Source organism: Molothrus ater, chromosome W, assembly GCF_012460135.2.
Source record: "Molothrus ater isolate BHLD 08-10-18 breed brown headed cowbird chromosome W, BPBGC_Mater_1.1, whole genome shotgun sequence".
Lineage (NCBI taxonomy): Eukaryota > Metazoa > Chordata > Aves > Passeriformes > Icteridae > Molothrus > Molothrus ater.
Genome location: NC_050510.2, coordinates 6,663,515 through 6,681,189, shown reverse-complemented (window position 1 = coordinate 6,681,189; position 17,675 = coordinate 6,663,515). Strand labels below are relative to the sequence as shown.

The 17,675-nt window shown below is 45.2% G+C and overlaps 1 protein-coding gene across 3 annotated transcripts in view; it reads right to left on the bottom strand.

Moving 5' to 3' along the window:
• Nucleotides 1–214: 214 nt before the first annotated feature.
• LOC118701559 (protein FAM219A-like) overlaps nucleotides 215–17,675 on the bottom strand; it is a 297,459-nt gene continuing 279,998 nt past the window's right edge. For 2 of the 3 annotated variants that reach the window (XM_036406237.2, XM_054517785.1), the window contains exons 4-6: nucleotides 8,262–8,342; nucleotides 7,833–7,887; nucleotides 215–5,582 (exon numbers count right to left, since the gene is read on the bottom strand). In XM_036406237.2, the coding sequence (XP_036262130.1) occupies nucleotides 5,424–5,582; nucleotides 7,833–7,887; nucleotides 8,262–8,342 (295 nt within the window). In that variant the 3' untranslated portion in view covers nucleotides 215–5,423. The remainder of the gene's footprint in view (nucleotides 5,583–7,832; nucleotides 7,888–8,261; nucleotides 8,343–17,675) is intronic. The other variant, XM_036406238.2, reaches the window with a different exon arrangement.

The following is a 17,675-nucleotide window of genomic DNA, read 5'->3' as shown; positions in this document are numbered from 1 at the left end:
TGAGTATGTCCTTTAGAGGGGTGTGATCCCCACGTGTCCAGCCCTGTAATAAACATACCAGCTTTACAACTTTTACAAAGTTGTGGAGTTAGGTTTTTTTTCTGCAAATCATTTCCCCTGATTTCAGTATCCATGATTGCTTGGGTCTCAGACGAGATGGTGTGGTTCGTACCCACTCACCACTGTTCACTCCAATGACAGTCTGGCAGGCTGGTTTTCATATGTATGCTTTTTAATATTAATTCTGTTACACTATACACAACCAGTAACAATGATAAATACTGCAATGGAAATGTTAAAAAAATATATACATAGTTCGTGTTTTTGAAATCCCCCACTGTTTGAAATAAATTAAAGCATAAAATGGATGGTGGAAAAAAGAAAACCCAAAACAAACCACAACATGATTGATCTGTTTAATGCAGTACTCTACATGGATGGGAACAGAAGTACAGCAGTGTGCTACATGATCTGAACAGAAAAAAAGAAAGAAACACACCCCCTGCCCTATACAAGATGCAGATTGATGTTTCAAGAGTCAAAAATCTCCCAAACCTGGATAATAAAACCAATGGCCAAGTTAATGCAACATTAATGCACTCTGCATGTCAGATGATTTACAGGTTCCTTACATGAACTAAGGTCAAGCTACGACAAATTTATCTTCCTAATTAAAGGGTTATTCTGGTCAAACCCAATATTTAACTGTACTTTGCATTTGGATGTTTGAACAATGTTTCACTATGTGCAAGGACAACTGGGAATTAGTTTCCTGCTCTGAGATTTACACAAAGGTTGTGAGGTCTCCTCTCCTCCTGAAAGATATTTCCATTAAATACATCCAAAAAGGATCTTGCTTTTGGTGACCCCCAAATGCCTTCCACCATTGCCTCTCCTGAGGCACTAGACACCACATGGGGAAAGGAGACCTGGGAAGTATTTGGGTTGATTTTTATCCAAGCTAAGGGCATGAAATGCAAGTGCAGATTTGATCTGAACTCTGAGGAGTGCTGTCTGCCAGAAATGGCTATCTGGAGCCTGCTGAAAGCACTTTGCCAGCATGGGAGAAACCCAGCCTGTATCTAGGCTCTGGATAGAGATATGGTGTTTGCCATTAAGGTTGGTGTGAAGCTCCATACCTGTCTGGACAGTCAATTAACCCATTATTAATGCAGCCCAGAACTTGGCCACTGGAAGGTGGACAATAATCATAATACCAAAAAATCCCACTTTCTCTTAAAAAGGAAAAGAAAAGGGACAGTAGCTACTTCCTTCTGGTTTCTCCCAATGGATGCCAATCATTTGCCACCTATGCAAGATCAGCAGCACCAGATCTCACCATCATTGACAGAGTATATTCACAGTAAGGTTCATGTCTGTAAGGTGCTGCCAGGGGGAAAAGAAACTACTTGGGACATGGTTGGAGACTCCTGTACTGCCCTGCTAGAGTGCGTGGGGAGGAAGCTATGGTACATGAGGAAAGAAACCCAAGCAGAGTTACTAAAAATTTAGACTTCTGATGGCTAACAACTGTCTGGGCTGCCTTGGGATTGGGTGGGAGAGGGGAGTGCAGAACTGGGCTGAGTCACTTTGGGTGCAACTGCCCCTGATGCTCATCACTAGTGCATGAGGGAGGGGGAAGATGATTGCTGCTTTGAGAAAAGAGGAGTGGAAAGAGGACGTCTGCAATATAACAAAGCTTGTGACTCTAGAACTATCCACTGGACATGGATATCAAAGTTTACCTGTGACAACTACCTATCTTTCTATGGTCACAACTGCTTTCCTTCCTTTCATGGTCTGATTCTTTTTCAGTTTGGAAAGCTGGGGCTGTTTGACATGATGGTCAGCACTGATTCTCCCATCCCAGTTCCCACAACACATGGTGACACAACTACAGTATGTACAATGAGGTCTGTAAGTCACATCTTAGGCACAGACCAACTGCATGCAAGTGGTGTCTGCTTTTAGAACCCTTCAGAAAGCTATTTAATGTTGGCTCATTTCCTTCTTTCTTAAACTGAAGGTACAATAACCCTTGTGGAAGGAGTAAAAATGGTTAAAAATGTGCAAAAAGGGGGAGAATAAATTTTTCTGAATTTTCTTCCCTGCAGACTTCATCCTTCATCTTTCTCTCTGCACAACTACAGCCCTACCAGTGCACTCTGCCCCAGCATGGTGGGGACACAGCTGACTGGCTTTCCAACTGTGCCTCTGCTGTGGGTTTCCAGTCCATTTCACATGGGCTTATAGGCCTGGGACCTGGTGCTTGGGTCCCAGATCTCCCAGAGTGCTGAGCCTGGGAGGATGAAAGCAGCTGGCTCACACCAAGGTTTTACTTTAGCCTAGCTAACCCTCAGCCCCACTGCCTTCAGGTGGATGAAAAGAAACCCCAGTCTGCTCTCTGTCTCAACCACCATCACAGATGCTGGATGTCCTGCTGGTTTGATGGTTGCCTTATATTTGTCTCAGGACAGAGGCAGCTACAAGCCAAACACAGCTGCTATCCCAGCTTTTCCGTGAAAAAAATTACCCCAGAAATCAGTGAGCTGGGGATGGAGATGAAGGTGATAAAAACCAGAAGGGATGTTGTGAAGAGAGCTTGTCCAATTTTTACAGCTATCTCAGTGGGTCTATATTACATGCCCCAAAAAGCTTCACATTTCCTATATCATGTGAACTTGAGGAAGGTGAGTAACAGATGGAGAAGGTGGAGTTACAGCTCTTTTTGGACCAGTGCAGAAGGAAGAATGCAGCCCAGGTAGACAGCAATTCTTCCTAGTGAACTCATCCAGGGCAGCTGGATGGGCAACTACAGAATGCTGCTCTGGGAGGATAAACATCTCGGCAGATAATAGCAGTTATCTCAGCATGGCCTTTTCTTTTCCTGGTGCTTACTCTGCTGGTTTCCAATGACACATTTGAGACAGTCACATTTTAATGAGACTTCTTTTGCACCTTCCACTCCCCGATGCAACCCTACCACCTGTATCACCATTTGCTACTTGTAACGACTCCACAGTCCAGGCACAACTGGTGAGATGGGTTCCTTCCAGGAGCAAATCCATCTTTTACTGGAGCAGCTTTTTACAGAAAGAGAAAGGCTCAGTCACCACCAGTTTCTGCTGGCAACTGGGTCAGGAAAGCAATAGGAAGAGCTGCTATCCACAGGCATCAAGGAAAGATGCAACTTGTCCTGTTGCCCATGTTGCTCTACAACACTCAGAGTGCAACTGAGATAGTGAATGGTGATGGCAGGGAAGAGAGCATCGAATGGCTCCTTTGGGATATTCCCATGGCACTTTCATGCTCTTACTTTTAGCATCCATTTAATGATCTGAGGGTATAAACTGGCACTTTTGCCTGGGGTCTTCCTTTACTATTCTCCCTTAAAGCTCACACAGGGTATGGCCACTATTACCTAGAATGAAGTAGGCTTTATCACCTGGCTCCTGCTTGGCTCAGCAAGCACAGGCTACATGTGCCAATGTAAACAAACCCTGGCTTTGACCTCTACCACCCTTCAGAGCTGACTCTTCACATGACCCTATTTCCACTTCTCACGTTTCAAAAGAACTATCTGAATAAATGGGCAGTGCCACAGGGCAAACTTGGCTAGGTTGAGCCTAAGGGGAAGGCATGGAAAAGTGCTCATTTTAAGGTGCTTTTCACCTTTAGAACATGGCATCCTTGTCACTTCGTTTCAAGGATTTCCTATGTAAGGGATCCTTCCAAACCTTGAACCACGTCTCATTATACAAACCCACATCTGTGACAGAGCTGCACAAGCCCTGTAGCAGAAGAGTCAGCAACTCAGCATAAAGGAAGAGGTTGTGATTTGGGATTACCTACACAAGATTAATGCCAGACTGACCAGGTGCATGTTTCTCACAGGGGCTGGCATCTGTATTTCAAGTCCTTGTTGGACTCCTAAGTTCCTTAACTTCATTAGCAGTGGATGGTGCTGTTGTGCCACCAAATCTTTTTATGCATTCTTTCTGGCATCATGCAGATTGAGAAGTCAGTTGTGCAAGAGTCAGCTGCCAAATGTGTGAGAAACACATCCTTCCCAAACATCTGCTCCCAAAGTTCTTTAATCTCTTTACTAACCTCCACTCTGCAGCCTTCTGATGCATGTAAGCAACATCAGAAAATGGTAAAGAGAAGGAAAGCAGAATTATGCTGCTTTTCTTTGTAGTACTTTGAAAATACATGCAAAACTTCTACAGAATGCTTTTTGCATCTTACTTGCAGAACTATACTATCAATGGTGTCCACCACACACTTGGCAACATCCATGCAGATGGATGCAGAGTGGTGGTAGGATCTTGTGAAGGCAGCTTTCTCTCCTGTGCTGCAGAAAGGAATGGATGTCAAGAGGGAATGTGACTTGTCTGAGGTTAGAGCAAACGTAGTATGTGCCAACAGCAGTCTGACACCACCAACGACACCTTTCAGCATTAATAAATCTCTCCCATGGGCACAAAGAGATGCTGTGTCAAGACACTATCAACAGCCAAGCTCTGTGAAAATGTGCTTTCTTCAACTAGTTTTTCTGGCACTGACCTTCAGACTGAACAGTTCTAGTTCTGTCTTTTTTCTTAGCTGAACACACTTTAAGATTTCTGAAAGCACATGGGTCTCGCAGAAATGAAGTATTGGCTGAAGTCATTATACATGGCTGGTCTGAACTCAGGAGTATGGTATTCTTGGGCAAAGACTGAATCCCTGAACTGAAGAGCATAGATAGACTGCAGATTGAATCCAATGTGTTTGGTGATAATTTAATGTGGAGCTAAGGACAGAGTGCATTAGATATGTGACACAACAGCTCTAACTAGTATTGACTCACAGTGAAATGTCACCTATTTGTCCCTTTTACAAGTAAATGAATTGCATCATGCTAATCCTGACTAGCCTTGCCATAAGAAAGGATGCCCTCCTCTGTTCCTATTTCTGTGTCCCAGTTACAGTATAAGTATAGTTATGCAAATGTATCAGGTTTAGTGAATCAATTAAGAACTGATCTTCTCCAACAGGTAAAATCCTCTGACACCTCAGACTCACCCCTGATCTTGTAGATGGACTGGTTTCAGTGGGCAGCAGTAACTGCAGCTCCATCTCACCCTTCCCATTCTGGAATAGACACCTTACAAAACATCTCCAGTGCCTACACAAACCAAGGAGGTATCTCTGGACCCTTCTGCATTTGCTCTCCAGACCAGTCCATTCTGCCAGGCAGTGCCTGGCACTTTGATCAACTTGTCTTTTGTTTTATCATAGTTTAAAATAACTTATTAACCAATCATAAATTTTTGAGTTTCTTCTGGCTCCATGAACACAAAGAGGTGCATGTCCTACCATAGGAGGAAGCGATGACTTAAGTTTTATAGTGGAAAGCACTGAAAGCACTGCTGGCCTCACTACTGGATGTGACAGGCGGTGGAAGAGGTGGCTTGGCAACACATGCAGGTAGGGTTCACAGATTTAGGGGGAATTAGGTCGAGGTCCTCATCATCTGGGATCTCATCTAACCGGTACCCATCCTTTAGGAGCTGGATGTTCAAGTCTTGGTTGATCTGCTAGAGACAAACAGACAAACAGACAAACACTTGAGATTTCTTCCTTCTGATGGCTGGAAGAGGAAAGAAGTCCTTTATTCTGAAATATATTTCCCTATCATTAGCAGCTGTCCCATCAATGAAAGAGTTCCAGTTTTTGACCACAGGTGAGGGCTGCTGTTGGGGTTTTAGTTCTCCTACTGTTTTTTGTGGGTTTTTTTTCCCTCATACATGTTGCTAGGAGACAATAACGACTGGCTACTTAAAAGAGACAAAAGAAGGTGTCACAGCTCAGGGGAGGGGTGCAGCTGGCTACTCTCTCTTTACATGGGGTTTCTCGTGAACAGCAGAGATACTGCAAGATTTAGACTGGGTAAACGGCATTGGGTGCAGCCCCTAACTCTCTTGTGCTCTCAGCATTCGGAGGGGAGAGACGCTGCGGTCGATGTGGAGAGAATTCGTCACCACTGCGGGATTCAGTCTCCTGCTGCCTGTCTTCTACCGTGAGTGGAGCTCTGTTCGTAAGAGTAGCCGTTGTACTGGGACTTTTTCCTGCCCTGCTCAGAACTGGGTCTGCCGCTGCCCCGCCCCCGCCATTTCTTCTTCGTCACTGCTCCGAGCTTTCACTATACTATAGCCCCGCACTCCCTGCCTGCCGAGACGTCCCGCAGTTCCACCTACAGCCGCGGAGCTTCTGATACATCTCGTCCACCACCCCGGGATTTTTGCTCATTCCTGCCATTCCAGCTTGCTGCTTCCAAGAGTCCTGCTGGGGCACTGCGATCAGATGCCCCTGGGGTGTTTGTAAAGCAAGCCTTTCTTCCATGCCTTCTCATCTCGGTCAAGTCTGCCATTATCGCATGCTCCCCAAACTCGTGCCACAGCACCCCCTGCAGCCGTGGGGGAATCATCGCACCTGCCCTGCCCACCAAGAGCCACTAGCGCCCCTGCCGGCTGTGACCATCACTACACCACAGGGGAAAGAGCCTGCGGCTGGGAAGGCTGTTACTGGGTTTCTGGTTCTGTTTGTTGTTAATGCCATAGTTATTGTTGTTTGTTTGCCTTGTTATACATACTAGTAAAGAACTGTTTTTCCTATTCCCATATCTTTGCCTGAGAGCCCCTTAATTCCAAAATTATAATAATTCAGAAGGAAGGGTGTTATATTTTCCATTCCAAGGGAGGCTCCTGCCTTCCTTAGCAGAAACCTGTCTTTCAAACCAAGACACCTGCCTTCTATTTTTTAAACTTCTTCCAGAATAGGAATATCTAGAGTAGCAAACTGATACAGTATTTTAATCTGGAATAATCTTTCCATAAAGATTAATCCCCATTTAAAGTAATGTAATAATAATGATAATAAACTGACTGGCAGCTGGGCAGTCCCTCCTTTCAGTCTGGGGCACTGTAGCAGTTGAAAGGTGGTAAAGCTTCTTGACTTTTTGTAATCTCAAATTCAAGTGCTGTCTAGCCAGATCTGGGTGAACAACACTTCATCAGGGCCCAGAGATGGTCCAGATCAGCTGATCTGGTCCCTGCTCTTGGACATTTCTCTGCATTTCAGAGGTATTTTGCCAAGGAAGGGATACAAATGGGAAGAGTTCCCAGTGGCTTGTGTGCATAATGGCTGTTCCACATCTTGGATGTAAAATCAGATCCTGCAGAAGCAGTACCTGGAGCCTGAACAACTAATTCACAAGAGACCTTGGGAATATATTCAGAAACAATGCAAAGGGATTAATAAGCCAGAGCTTCCCTGCCTTTTCTATTTGAAAGTGCAGAAGTTCATATCTGCAAGTCCTCCCTAGAATTTCTGGTGCTCCAAATAAACATGCACTGGGTGACTCTGACTCCCACAAGAACTGGAAATCACAGCACACCCTCAGATCCTTTATTCGTGTCCTTGACATGCATACAGTTTCTTATCTGCTGTGACAGAAAAGTTGATGCATTTGCACCACATGGGCCAACACTGCACGACTGAGCAAAACTGGGAAAAGCTTGAGTGAATCCAAAGGTATCTGTGATAACAGCCGATGGGCAGATCTGTGTCTGTGCCATGGAAGTGTAGGGATGGAGCCAACTGGATCACCAGGAAAGACAGAAATATGACACAGTTTCTGCCATGGCCCCTTCCAGGCTCATAGAGTCTACATCACTGGTAAATTCCTTGTGGAGCTGTTTCTGGCAGCACAAGGCCATTCTAAGTTGTTTCTGGCTGTTCAACTATTAGCATTCATGGCAAAGATGGCAGGAAAGAATGTAACTCACCTCAGCTAATGAGTATCCTGAGGAGGAATATCTGGACATGTCAAAGTCATCATCACTGCAGGGAATGACAAGATGCAGCAAAGAAGGAAACAACAGTTAGAGAGACCTGTATTCCCTGGTTAGCCCTATCTTTCTTGTGTCATGAAGCTGTACTTCATCCACAGAGGAATTACATCAAGGGAGTCTGGAGACCAACTTTCATCTGTAACCCAGAGACCTTTCCATCAAAGTATTCTTTACTCATGTCTCTTCCTACTTGTTTACACACACAGACTTGTTACAGCATGTGCTGAAGGGCACAGCAAGGAAGAGTGCAAGTGTCCCACAGGAGCAGTTTCAGCAGAAATTCGCTTCATTGCTGCACTATAGCATGAAAACTTGCTTGCACTGTAATATATATACATAAAATCTTATTAACCCTTTGCATACCTGTCTGTATCCAGGGCTACCAGTGGCTTTTCATCTGGACTCTGATCTAATGACGAATAGCCTTTATTGGGAATGATGAGCCTGAAATAATTAAATGTTGCCCGTTAACCATACAGTAAAGCTCAGTACCACACATAGTTTAGAGCAAAGCCATATATTTTGCTTTCTCTGTTTCACTTATGTTTTGGGGAGGGCTCATAAGGTGTATCCCAGAATAATTTGTACCAGAAGTTGTCACAGTTCCCCCTCGTTGTCGTCCCCCCCCCTCCCCCCTTTGTGGTTTGGGGGATATCGTGAGATATGTAAGCTTAACCAGGACCCTGCAGGGGGGATGGGGGCAGGGCTAGGTTGTCTCTTCCCTTCTGGTTCAGGGATCAAGGAGAGTGCCCACGTGGGTGGTGGAGTGTGTGTATCTGGCCAGGGGTACTACTACATTGTAACTTGGTACTAGGATTGGATCTGCCTGCCTTCACCACTCTTGCCTGCTGCCAGGGGTGGTACCTAAACTGATTACTGCCTGTGAGTTTACAAAAAGAACAATTTCCTCTCTTCCCCTTCACCCAAACCTCCATCACCACATGATGGAGGTTGCCGAGCTCACATTGGAATGCTTCCTGAAGCCAGGCGGAATCATCACACCTTCCCTGCCTCACCAGAGACTGCTAGCACCCTCTGCTGGCTGCAAGGTAGTCACTGCAGCTGTTGTCTCACCATAGCCACCAGCACCCCCTGCCAGTTGTGGTCATAACTACACCAAAGGGGAAAGTGGTGCTTAATGTGTGGGAAAACATTTGTTATTGGGGTTTTTTTGTTGTTTGTTCTGTTCTTATATACATATATATTTTCTGGTAAAGAACGTCTATTCCTTTTCCCATATTTTTGCCTGGAAGCCCTGTCATTTCAAAGTTATAATAATTTGGAGGGAGGGGGGATCATGTTTCCATTCTAGGAAGGTTCCTGCCTTCCTTAGCAGACATCTGTTTTTTTTAAATCAAGACAACTTCCTTGCAAGTCCTCCCTTATCAGTGAAGACATTTAAATGGATGCAATTCAGAGGAAGCAGGCTGTGTGTCTGGGTAGTTCAGAGCAGTTTCACAGGGATGAACACTGGACATGCACTGAGAACACACTCCTCCCTGGAAGAAAAAACAGTTGGGACACTCCACACTTCATTCTGGTAAACCTGATCACTAGCATTGCTTGTTGTATCAAATTGCTCATTTTTTCCTCTAGAAATTCTTTTTTTCCCTCTAGCAATGAGTACATGACACTAGCAATAAATAAATGTGAGAAGGAAGCTGGGGAAATACAGAGGCTTGGTGCTCCTACTATTCTATTGAAAATCAAAGATTCAATCTTTCCTGCATGAGCTCCTACACAGACCTCCACAATACAACACTTTTGAGGTCTCACTCCTAAATTTAGTAATATGAGGAATATGAGCTGGTGGGTGCAGCACAAAAGTTCAGTCAGACTAGCTCTTTTAAAATTCTATTATTTTATAGACCTTTACTTCACCAGAAGTATAACAAAGGCCGATGATGACTCTGCACCTTTAATTACTTATTAGATTTTATGTGTTGAAAAACAGGCTTCAGAGCTGTTGTAATAAGGAAAATACATTAATTCAATGCTACCTACTTCACAACAGTTCTTTCATGCACAAAACTGAACATGAGTAAACAAAACATCAAGGAATCTAAGAGAAGAGCCCTTTGTGGTGCTATTTAATCAAATTTAAAAAATCACTACATCTTTTTCTTGAGAAATGTCTTCATTCATAATAATACAGAACGTCAATTTTTCTGCAACAGACAAAAATTGTAATTGTGTCTTTGCCCTCAATCAAAATCTTTCTTTTGCATCCTGATTGTTTTTATGCTTGCTTTCCATTGTCCTTGGAAAAAAGCCAGATTGTAGTCAGAGCTGCTTTCATCTGCATGTGTCCTAGTATGAGATTCTTGTCTTGGTGGTTTTAATCACTTAATGTGAAATACGTTATGACAAAATCTGATTTTAGGTTATCCTCAGAGCAGGCTACAATATCTGTCTGTGCAGAAGTGGTGCAGATGGTGGTGTGGACTCTGCCTGTGTTACCAGATGATAAACGGCCTCTACCTGGTGAGCTAATACACTGCTTGTTCTCCAAAACTACTGGCCAATGGAAACCGCACAAGGCCCATTGTGTAAGAAGGAGAACTGGAAGTTCACCAGCCTCAGTGTCCTGCCACCTCAGCCAGGTCACCTGGAACATTGGGGTCTACTACCACCAAGGACCTCCAGAGAGACTCACAGGACAGAAGAACACATATGTAAAGGGGAGGGGAAATATGTCAATGATTTCAGGGAAATGATTATCATGTGTATGTTTAGTCCAGGACAATCAATGAATATGTATGCAAAATACAGTATATAAACAGAAACTGTCCTGTACTCAGCATGCATGACTTTGGGAGGAGCTATCCCCCCATGTATCCAGCCAAATAAAGAATGCCTGCTTCTTAATGCTACACTGATGTTAAGAAGTTTTTTATTTTTTACCAAATTTTTGGTAACAGTTTTGGCAACCCAGGTGGAACATACTCCTGAATTTCAACGGATCCAAGGGATCACAGGACCTCCAGCCAGCACTGAGGGATTCTCAGGGAGAACCTTCGATCCCTAGTCTGAAGGAAATTGGAGCAAGACCCCTGGTAAGACAAAGGTTTTCTTTACTTTAAAGGTGTTAACTTGCCTGTAAGGTGCAGCCAAAGCTTTGCAGGGTTGGATTTAAAGGTACCTAAGGTGGGAAAAGGGAAGGTTTAGAGTCCCTTCAAAAAGGGAAAGGTTAGAGTCCCTTCTAAGGAGCTCCTAAACAGTAATTGCTTATAATGGGAAACAAAACCTCGAAAGGGGTGTCACAGGTGTCACCGCTGGGATGCATCTTGAAACATTGGAAACAAATTGGGGGTGATCTCCTCACATGAAAAACTTACAGAAGTTTGTAATCAGTTGTGGCTGCTTTACACTCTGTAAGATCAAGAGAAGTGGCCTAAGGATGGAACCTTACAGTATAACACCATATTGCAATTAATGCTGTTTTGTAGAAGGGAAAATAACTGGGATAAAGTTCCTTATGTTGACTTGTTTTTCACTGTAAGAAATCATCCGGAGTGGCAATAGGAATGCTGGAGGATCCCACAAGATCCATTAATTTTAGCACTTGAAAAGGAAAAGAAAGGCAAAGGGTTTCAAAGAGGTGTTGTTCTGCATTCAGCATAGGGCAGAGGTGCTTAAAGTGTGGAAGAGAGGACGAGGATGATTTACAGCTGATGGTTGCTCTGCGGCAAAGAGCGGGTGGGGTGAATGATGAATTTCTGGGGAACATGGCTAGACGCATATGTAGGTCATGGGAGAGTGGACTGGAAATGGAGACAAGGCTTTAGGGGATCATTTAGAAATCAACTAGCAAAAGAATTAGAACAATGGAGGAAAAATAACACTGGATGAGAAGTTTTACAGTATGTGGATGACATTCTGCTGGCAGCAGAGACCCAAAAACAATGCCTACAAATGACCATGAGTGTATTGAACTTTCTGGGACAGAATGGTTACAGAGTAACTAAAAGAAAAGCTCAAATAGGAAAAACAACTGTGAACTATTTGGGCTTTGAGATCACTCAAGGGCAGAGAATTCTTGACCTTGACAGAAAGGAAGCAATCTGCCAAACTCCAGAACCGCAGAATATCTGAGAATTACCAGGCTTTCTGGGAGTGGTCAGGTGGTGCTGGTTGTGGATATTAAACTATGGACTTTTAGTGAAGCCCCTCTATGAAGCCCTAAAAAAAAACAAAGGAAGGACAATTGGTGTGGACTCCTGAGTGCCAAACTGCCTTCTGAGAACTGAAGAAGGCATTAATGACAGCACCAGCTTCCTGACTAAACCAAGCCCTTTGAACTGTTTGTGCATGAGAGGCAGCATTTAGCCCTGGGAGTCCTAAAGGAAAAGCTGGGAACCTGGAGGAAACCTGTGGGCTATTTCTCCAAACAGCTGGACAACGTGAGCAAAGGATGGCCAGGATGCTTGTGAGCAGTTGCTGCAAACTTTTTACTGATCCAAGAGGCCAGGAAGCTCATGACTGGACAGCACATAACTGTTTTTGTCCCTTGTAATATATGTGAGAAATAATTCATGCTATAAAAGAATGTATTTTATAAAGATTATGAAATCCAAACGAGTCTCTGACCACAAGCAGCCTGAGAGGTGGATGTCTATTCAAACTCCAAAATTCCTGGAGTCGGCCAGATAACGATCGGCATTTAGCTCAAGAATAGACACACCCAGCACAATGATCACTGTTACCCCGAGTCATTGGAAACTGCCTAAGAGCAATCATCGCCCTGTGGATAACATCGATCAAGATAGCTGAAGTAGCCAGAAAGATACATGTGAATACGCAACTTCCCGGGATTCAATCAATACTGGCTATCAACCAGGAGACGGCAATTGTCCAGCTCTGCACAGTGAAAGAACCAACTATGAATGTGAAGAGTTACAAAAGAAACTGTGACTCCTTCTCCTCAGGCACAATAAACTGTATAAAACATCTCTGCTAGAAGTGACTCTCGTGAACAGGGAGGGATTCGATGCGATAGAGGTCAGATCCAGGTTCACCCAGCACCAATCCCGGGCTCAACACTGTCTCTTTGGCTGTGGTGGTTTTGAGGACCGTATTTTGGTCGGGGAAAAAAATAAATAAATCTTTTTGCATTTTTTTGATAATTTGGCTTTTGATTGATCATTTATAACAATTCTGGTGACCCCGACATGATTTGAATTTGGGGTTCGGGGACCCCTCTCCAGTCAGGAGGCGCCCCGCTGATTTCAGTGGCCTGACAGGATTGGGAGTTCGCGAAACCAATCAAACACCGAACCGAAGCCAGAACTACAGCCAAAGAGGGATAAAACGGGCCTAGAGCTCTCAGAAACTTAAAACGATCCAAAGAGGGATCTCCAAGGCCACGATGCTTTTTTTTTCACTCGGAAAATTGGCGTGCACGAAGAATCCACGCGGGAAAGGAACCATGAGTACCGTGTGGTTGAGTGGGGTGTGATTGAGCGTGTGTGTGAGACGTGATTCTATCACGAAGTGAGTGTGGACCCCACGATCGCAGTTCCAATCTCCTGTGAGGGAAGTGGTCGGTCACGGGGGAAGAGACTGTTTTTTCTTGTCACACGAGGGACCTGGGACTCATAGGGAGTTCAGGGGATCGATCACGGTTGGGTCAGGAGGGGAAAAAACGTTCCCAAAATATTGTGGGAGACGGTCCACCTTCTGATCTGGAGAATCAGGTAAGAGAGCTCCATACCAGTCAAAAGACCTGCGGAACGGTTCTCTGCGTGGCTGAGTAGACTGGTAGTGTTTCACAGACTTAGGAAATTGACATCAGACAGAGCCTTGGGACTTGTGTCAAGAATCCCAGCCAAAGGACACAAGGTGAGAAAATTAGCAAACGGGTTTTTTGGGAAAATGGCATTGAGAAAGAGTAAGTGCCAGGAAAGGCCCCAGGAAAAACCTCCCCAAGATCCCAAGAAGGTTCTGCCTGAAATTCCAAGGGGAAGCCCGTTGGGATGGATGTTAGAACACTAGGACGACAGCCACAGGAGGGTGGGAAAGTCCAAGGAAAAGATGATACATTTTTGATGGAAAAATGGGGGGGAAAGGAGATTGCAAAATATGTGGTTTGGCCGGTGTTCGTCACTTTTGAGATATGGACATGCAAATCCCTGTACGGCCACGTAGTTGATCACTGCCCATCCTAGGGTGACGTTATGATGCTTGTATCCCCATTTGTGTGTGCTGTTTATGCTGGATATTATGTTCTGTGCCTTCAAGACTGGCTCTGAAGAGTGAAAGTTTTGTTTGGGTTTCTTATCAGCTGGTCCCCCACGGCTGGTGGGATACAGAGACAGGGCAGTACATAGTGCTGCTTTTGCTTTTTTGCTTTTGCTTTTTGCTTTGCTCTGGCTCTTGCTTCTTCTTTGCTTCTGCTTGCTCTTGCTTCTGCTCATTAGATAGTTTAGCTAAACAGTCCAAATTTCTTCCTTGACTGTTTCTCTGTTCCTTTTTTTGGACCTACTTGAACCCGCTCCAGACTGGGACCTGGGAACACCAAGAGTTTGCACCCTATGTCTGCAGCAGCTGCCCCAGTGCCGGAGGGACTGATAACAGAGCAAACACCCCCAAGAGAGACTTTCTGAATTTGTCATCTTTTTTCAGAGTGGTGAAAGAGTGGTGTCATCTGGTATTGTTCATTTTGTGAGCTGGGGGGTGCTGTGCCTGTTAAATTAACAGGTTCTTTCCACTTCTCTCCGAGGAATTCTTCCCGAACCAGTTGGGGGGAGGAGCCGTGTGGGTTTGCTTTCTGGAGGGCCCCCCCTTTGGAGATTCTCTCCCAAATTTGCCTTAAACCAGGACAGAGGAAATTGAGTACGCTGAGATGTGGAAATATGCTTGTTCGGGGTTATACCTGATCAAAGCTCTCAGATGCTCAGCAAACCGGGGCAAGGAGTGGGAACTGCTGGAAAACCTTTCACCTCCCTACCTTGTCCCTCCACCCCAGCCCACACCAGCCCAGGTACCTCCAGTGCCTGTGTTGCCTCCCGAGGCATCGATCCTGCAGGGACAGGCTTCAGCGTCGCCGCTCCCACCGGAGCTGGCCGCGGCACCTTCTCTCCCACGTGGACAGGCAACGGCGCCTCCACTCCCATGCAAGCAGCCCCAGCCACCGACCCTTCCCAAGACTGAGGAGAAACAGGTATTTTCCCCAAAGAAAGCAAACTCTCCTCCGGCCCATCGAATGAGGCGGAGAACGAGGAGGGCAACCACTGGAGACAGTGATGACGAGGAGGAAAAGCCCCGTCTCTTCCCTTTACGGGAAGTACTGATGGCTCTGGGAATTATTGGCTTCGTACATGCGCCGATCAACACCGGGGACGTGAGGGCTTTCAAGAAAGAGATGGGGAAACTGATGGACGATCCTTTGGGTGTGGCAGAAAGACTAGATGAATTTCTAGGAAGCAGCACCTACACGTACGAGGATCTCAATGCGATCCTGAGGTCGCTGTTCAACAACGAGGAGAGAGAAATGATCAGACAAGCCGCAGTCAGGGATTGGGAGAACAGGAATCCCCAGGGGGAGCGAGGAGATCAGAGGTGGCCGGACCAAAAGCCATCTTGGAATGCCCAGACTGAGGAAGGGAGGCAGAAAATGATAAATTTGAGAAATATGATAATACAAGGTATCAGGGAGGCTGTGCCAAAGGGACAAAATATGAGTAAAGTACTCAGGGAATGTCAGGGAAAGGACGAAACCCCCACGGAATGGCTGGAAAGGCTCTGAAAGAGCCTGAGAATGTATTCCGGGATGGACCTCGATTCAAGGATTGGGGCGGTTTTGCTGAGAACCCAATTTGTGGTGAAATCATGGGAAGACATAAGGAAGAAATTGGAAAAGATAGATGGATGGCAAGACAGGGAACTGCAGGAATTGCTCCAGGAAGCCCAGAAGACCTACATGAGAAGAAACGAAGAAAAGCAAAAGATTCAGGTAAAAGTGCTAGTGGCTGCAGTGAGGGAAGCACAGAAACAGGAACAGATCAGAGACTCAGCAAAAATGGCGCTGGCAAAGAAGCAAAATCCTTCCCAAGGAAAGGGTTCAAACAACCAGAAGAAGGACATCGAGTGCTACCACTACAAGCAAAAGGGACACATTCGGAAGAATTGTCCCAACAAGGTCAAGGATCAAACTATGTTTCAGGAAGATTAGGGGTGTCAGGGGCTTTTCAGTTTGGGGTCCGGAACACAGAGGGAGCCCTTGATAAAATTGAGAGTGGGACGCCACAGGCAGGATATTTGGTTTTTAGTAGATTCCGGGGCTGAACAGACCATGGTGCAGCAGTTACCACGAGGGTGCTCTCTGAGCGATGATGCAATGATGGCAATTGGAACAAAAGGGGAACCTTTTAAGGTTCCGATCATAAAGAATGTCGAAATAGAGACAGAAACTAAAAAGTGTATAGGAAATATGTTATTAATAAAAGATGCAGACTTTAATTTGCTGGGACGAGATTTGATGGTGGCATTAGAAATTGGTTTAGCAGTGGAAGATTCCCAGCTCAAGGTGAGATTGTATAAACTCACCACCCAGGATGAGGAGAAAATTAATCCAAAGGATTGGTATGTCCAAGGGGAGGCCGGGAGGTTGGACATAGAGCCAATACACATTGAAATTGAAAGGCCAGAAGACCCCATTCAGGTCAAACAGTACCCAATCCCCATTGAAGGGAGGAGGGGACTGAAACCAGTGATTGATGAATTGATAAAGAAAGGAACGTTGGAGCCGTGCATGTCCGGGCACAACACCCCGATTTTGGCAGTGCGAAAGATGAATGGTAGCTACAGGCTAGTGCAGGATTTAAGAGCTGTGAGTCAAAGGACTAAGACACTGTTCCCCACTGTAGTAAACCCCATAGATTTAGGAAAAGCACCATGGAGAATATGAACAATAGGAATGCTGAAACAGCAAAAGAAAATTCCTGTTTCCCTGTCCTCCGCCCTTAACCTATCTCTGTAACCCTATAAGGCAATGTCATGTTAACCCCTTACCATTGGTCAAGCTTGGATCCTTTCCAACCCTATAAAAGAAGCATACTGTACCCCATTAGGGGAGAAAGAAGAAGATCAGAGACCCTTCACAGACCTCCCCAAATAAAGCCATCTCCGTGGAACAGCCTGCACCTTCTCCTTCTCCTCTCTCTCCGTCTGCTGCAGCCTCAAGCCCAGGGCACCATTACCTAGCAAGCAAAGCTGAAATCCTAAGAGCTTGCAATCACTATAGAGCTGATAATCTCCATGCTTGCTAGATGGTAGCCCTGCGGCATTGGCATGAGCGAGCTAGCTTCGGGCACCCGGTCCCTACTCAGGGACTGAGCTCCTGAGCCCTATTGCTCTGCTTTATAATAACGCCAATAAGAGGCTCTATTACCCCACGGTCTCGAATCCTTATACCCTGCTAAATAACATCTCTCCCGAGGACACGTGGTACAGTGTGATCGATTTGAAGGATGCTTTTTGTACCTGTCCTTTAGCAGAGGACAGCAGACATTACTTTGCGTTTCAGTGGGAAGACCCAGAAACGAACAGGAAGCAGCAGCTCAGATGGATATCGTTGCCTCAGGGCTTTGTTGATTCCCCAAACCTTTTCGGGCAAGCACTCGAACAAGTGCTGAGTCACTTTGTACCAACGGAGGGAACAAAATTGATACAATATGTAGATGATTTGTTGATTGCAGGCCCAAGGGAGGAGGTTGTGAGGATGAGTACCATTGAACTTTTTGAACTTTTTAGGGGAAAAAGGATTGAAGGTGTCTA